Source organism: Conger conger, chromosome 14 (assembly GCF_963514075.1).
Source record: "Conger conger chromosome 14, fConCon1.1, whole genome shotgun sequence".
NCBI lineage: Eukaryota > Metazoa > Chordata > Actinopteri > Anguilliformes > Congridae > Conger > Conger conger.
In genome coordinates, this window is record NC_083773.1 from 1,718,242 (window position 1) to 1,723,241 (window position 5,000).

General features: G+C 52.7%; 1 protein-coding gene across 2 annotated transcripts in view; it reads right to left on the reverse strand.

Moving 5' to 3' along the window:
• Positions 1–5,000, reverse strand: part of srpk1b (SRSF protein kinase 1b) — a 43,115-nt gene that overhangs the window by 6,358 nt on the left and 31,757 nt on the right. For both annotated transcript variants that reach the window (XM_061218889.1, XM_061218890.1), the window contains 3 exons: positions 3,887–4,052; positions 1,593–1,784; positions 82–182 (listed from right to left, as the gene is read on the reverse strand). In XM_061218889.1, the coding sequence (XP_061074873.1) occupies positions 82–182; positions 1,593–1,784; positions 3,887–4,052 (459 nt within the window). The remainder of the gene's footprint in view (positions 1–81; positions 183–1,592; positions 1,785–3,886; positions 4,053–5,000) is intronic.

Below are 5,000 nucleotides of genomic sequence, written 5' to 3' on the forward strand. Positions count from 1 at the left end.
GGAAAAGGAGAGATGGAAAAGGAGAGAGATGGAAAAGGAGAGAGATGGAAAAGGAGAGAGATGAGCAGCACAAACGCTCACCACCCAGCAGGCGTTCCCCAGGTCAGCGATCTTCACCGTGATCTTCTCAGCGTTAACGGGCTCCAGGGGATTCACCAGCAGCCCACCGGCAGCCATCTTAGCTGCAGAAATCAGCAGAGAGAGAAAAACCCAAAAACTCAGCACTCAGCAACAGCGCAAGACCCGACAGAGACCCACTGGATCAGGGGCCTTACTGCTGTACAACCTTAATGAGCTGCCCAATGAGGCCAGGGCTTTTCCCACAGTTTTTATCTCATGAGAATGCAAGACCTTCTTTTCCTGGATACATATTTTGCCCTGTGGATCTGTATCTGTAAACAGGACTATTGTTCATCTGCATTCACCACGGCAACCACATACCCTGCAGTTTCAGCTACCTGCAAAGTCCCGAGTCAATAGGTCAAACTTACCCGCCAATATGAGGAAGGTATCCTAGCAACAAAGCGGAGTCATTCCAGCTGACAGTGAAATGGTTTTACCCTGGAATCGATCATCAAAATGGACGCCTGAATTTTCCTGCATTTCCTGCCTATTTTAACGTTCATTACACCCACGCACACACTCACGCACACACACACACACACACACACACACACACACAGCCACCCGCACACACACAGGCATACACACAGGCGCACACACACGCACAGACACACACAATTCCACAAGTACAGTGAACTGAACTGAAAGTACGGCAAGAACATTACTATGCAAATACAAAATTCGAACAATTCAAACAATTATTTAAGATTACTGTGAAACAAATTTTATATTTCAAGGTATCAAGGTAAAGTCAACCAGGTACGACAGGTGCAGGTGGTCAGGTCTGGCCTTTTATTGGCTAACAGGTACAAATTACATTACACTACACTAAGCTACAGTTACAGGTATTCTTCTGATGCTTTTATCCAAAGCAACTTACTTAGCCACTAGGCTACAGGTACCTTAACCTAACCACTAGGCTACAGGCACCTTAACCACTAGACTACAGGCACCTTAGCCACTAGGCTACAGGCACCTTAACCTAACCACTAGGCTACAGGCACCTGAACCTAACCACTAGGCTACAGGCACCTTAACCACTAGGCTACAGGCACCTTAACCACTAGGCTACAGGTACCTTAACCTAACCACTAGGCTACAGGTACCTTAACCTAACCACTAGGTTACAGGCACCTTAACCTAACCACTAGGCTACAGGCACCTTAACCACTAGGCTACAGGCACCTTAGCCACTAGGCTACAGGCACCTTAACCTAACCACTAGGCTACAGGCACCTTAGCCACTAGGCTACAGGCACCTTAACCTAACCACTAGGCTACAGGCACCTTAGCCGCTAGGCTACAGGCACCTTAACCTAACCACTAGGCTACAGGCACCTTAGCCACTAGGCTACAGGCACCTTAACCTAACCACTAGGCTACAGGCACCTTAGCCACTAGGCGACAGACACCTTAGCCACTAGGCGACAGGCCACCCAGGCCCCCGGTACCAGCGGAGGGCGCAGTACCGTCTGTGGCGTGGTTGTGGTCGGGGTCTCCGGGGGCGGTGCCGCTGCAGGCCAGGTAGGCCTGGTTGAGCAGCAGTGCCTCCTGCAGGCCGATGGTGGTAGCGTTGCGGCGGTCTTCCTCCCCGGGCAGGGCGTAGCCGTTACAGTTCACCTCCATGGCGGGGTCCTGGGCCCAGCTCTCCACACAGACGTCTGTGTGCGACAACAGAGACAAGGCCCCGGTGAGACACCGCCGCGGCCTCGCAATGCATGCTGGGACACGGGCTAATCTAGGGGCGGCGGCGGCGGCCTCACTCAGACATCACAACGTTTATTATTATTAATCACACAGACGCGTCCGTCAGGCGCCGCTCGGGAGCTGAAGCTGAAAAGTTGCTCAGCGTTCGATTCGCGGTTGCCATGCCAACCTGCTTCAGAGCAAAACCTGGAATTCTAGCAATGCCAGCGGGAGCCCTAAAAGCAGAAACACTTTCTCATGCAGCCAGGCTACTCCAGCACGCTGCTGCATTACAAGTATTCCTCTGACACTTTCGTCCACCATAACTCGCAGTTGATTAGACTAAGCCCTGGGGCGATGTGGGGTTAGGGGCCCAACAGCTGCAGTGATGTTATTTGTGGCCACACTGGGGCTTGAACCACCAACTCTCCAGGTCCCAGTCAAGCAAGCACTAGAGCACGCGGTACTTACATTTGACATTTTAACATTTTTGTCATTTGGCAAACGCTTTTAATCCAAAGCGACTTACAAGTGCATAGGTTCTTCCACAAGTTAAAGCATCAAATCCATAACTAGTAAAATACACATGAAGTGTTGTTCTAAACATATAGTCATCATAAGTGCAATTTTTTTTTTTTTTTGGGGGGGGTTAGACAAGGATATGGATATCAGAAAGGGGGGGGGGGGGGGAATCAGGAGGGAGGACTAAGGTAGAGTTTGAAAAGGTGTGTTTTTAGTCTGCGTCGAAATAGGGGGAGGGATTCTGCTGTCCTGACAGTGGTAGGCAAGTCATTCCACCACTGAGGAACCAGAACGGAAAACAGGCGTGAACGTGCAGCTCGACCGCCAGGTGCTCGTAGAGAGGGAACCATAAGGCGACCAGAGCTGGCAGACCAGAGTGGTCTAGCTGGGAACACCAAGCACCTCAGCCACTAGCCTGTGGGCTGCGTTATTTCGGGAGGTGAGATGCCACGGTCCGTCAGGCCCTCGCACTCACCCACTGTGTCCTGGAGAGAGCACTCACCCACTGTGTCCTGGAGAGAGCGCTCACCCACTGTGTCCTGGAGAGAGCACTCACCCACTGTGTCCTGGAGAGGGCACTCACCCACTGTGTCCTGGAGAGAGCGCTCACCCACTGTGTCCTGGAGAGAGCGCTCACCCACTGTGTCCTGGAGAGAGCGCTCACCCACTGTGTCCTGGAGAGGGCACTCACCCACTGTGTCCTGGAGAGGGCACTCACCCACTGTGTCCTGGAGAGGGCACTCACCCACTGTGTCCTGGAGAGGGCACTCACCCACTGTGTCCTGGAGAGGGCACTCACCCACTGTGTCCTGGAGAGAGCGCTCACCCACTGTGTCCTGGAGAGAGCGCTCACCCACTGTGTCCTGGAGAGAGCGCTCACCCACTGTGTCCTGGAGAGGGCACTCACCCACTGTGTCCTGGAGAGAGCGCTCACCCACTGTGTCCTGGAGAGAGCGCTCACCCACTGTGTCCTGGAGAGAGCGCTCACCCACTGTGTCCTGGAGAGGGCACTCACCCACTGTGTCCTGGAGAGGGCACTCACCCACTGTGTCCTGGAGAGGGCACTCACCCACTGTGTCCTGGAGAGGGCACTCACCCACTGTGTCCTGGAGAGGGCACTCACCCACTGTGTCCTGGAGAGGGCACTCACCCACTGTGTCCTGGAGAGAGCACTCACCCACTGTGTCCTGGAGAGAGCGCTCACCCACTGTGTCCTGGAGAGAGCGCTCACCCACTGTGTCCTGGAGAGAGCGCTCACCCACTGTGTCCTGGAGAGAGCACTCACCCACTGTGTCCTGGAGAGAGCGCTCACCCACTGTGTCCTGGAGAGAGCACTCACCCACTGTGTCCTGGAGAGGGCACTCACCCACTGTGTCCTGGAGAGAGCGCTCACCCACTGTGTCCTGGAGAGAGCACTCACCCACTGTGTCCTGGAGAGAGCGCTCACCCACTGTGTCCTGGAGAGAGCACTCACCCACTGTGTCCTGGAGAGGGCACTCACCCACTGTGTCCTGGAGAGAGCGCTCACCCACTGTGTCCCGGAGAGAGCACTCACCCACTGTGTCCTGGAGAGGGAGGTCCTGTCTGGGGGGTGTGCTCCCTCCTTCCTCCTCCTCCTCCTCCTCGCCCCCGCGCTCCAGAATCCGCTGCTCCAGGAGCTCTGCCTTCTTCCTCTGCTTCTTCTTCATCTTCTTCTTCTTATTCTTGGACATCTTCACCGCCTGCGACAGGAAGGGGAGGGGCAGGAAGGGGAGGGGCTTGTGTTACACACAACCTCTCGTACAGTGCATAGCACAGTGTCAGTCAGATATGTAATCTTTTTTGGATTCAAATACCTTTCTGTGCTCAACTGACCTTGTCTGGTATAATTGAGCCAACCAAGAGGACCAGAAGGTGGGGTTTTTTTAGAGTATTTCATGGGTTTCAATACACCAGCAAGCTCAATAAAGTACAGAACTGTGTATTTAAGTCTAATGCAGTGTCTGTGTGTATGTGTATGTGTGTGTGTGTGTGTGTGTGTGTGCGTGTGTGTGTGAGTATGTGTGTCTATGTGTGTCTATGTGTGTTAGTGTAAACAGATTAACTTATACAAACATCCCTGCTAACACAAAACGTTGTCACTATGTCGATGCCATGAAGTGGCAAAGTCATAACACTGACAAAACATTGCAATAACATTGAGAGAACATTCTGCATTAGCTGAGATACACACAGACATCCAGACATGCTGGCATTCAGCATGTTAAATAAAACCGAATATGGGTTCTGGCAGGGACACAAGGAGCTGAGACACTGGATGCTGTAATGTGTGGTTTTCTGTTTTCAATCTCTGATCCAGCTCCTCTCTAGACTAAGAGGACTTAAGGCAGTGCCTGGGGCTCATCCAGAGACAGGAGGTGTATGTGTGTGGGTGTGTGTGTGTGTGTGCATACAAAATGTCCTTACAAAAAACACACACAAGCACATTCATATCTGTGACAGAAATGTTTGCTGATCAGACGTGCAGTGGTGAGCAGGTCTGGTTTGATGGGACCGCTCGACAGAATGCACAGCTCATCAAAACACAATCAGATCAATGTGGTGTGGTGGCCATGCACTGACACACAACCAGGCCAGAGAGAGAGAGAGAGAGAGAGACAGAGAGAGAGAGGGAGAGAGGGAGAGAGAGA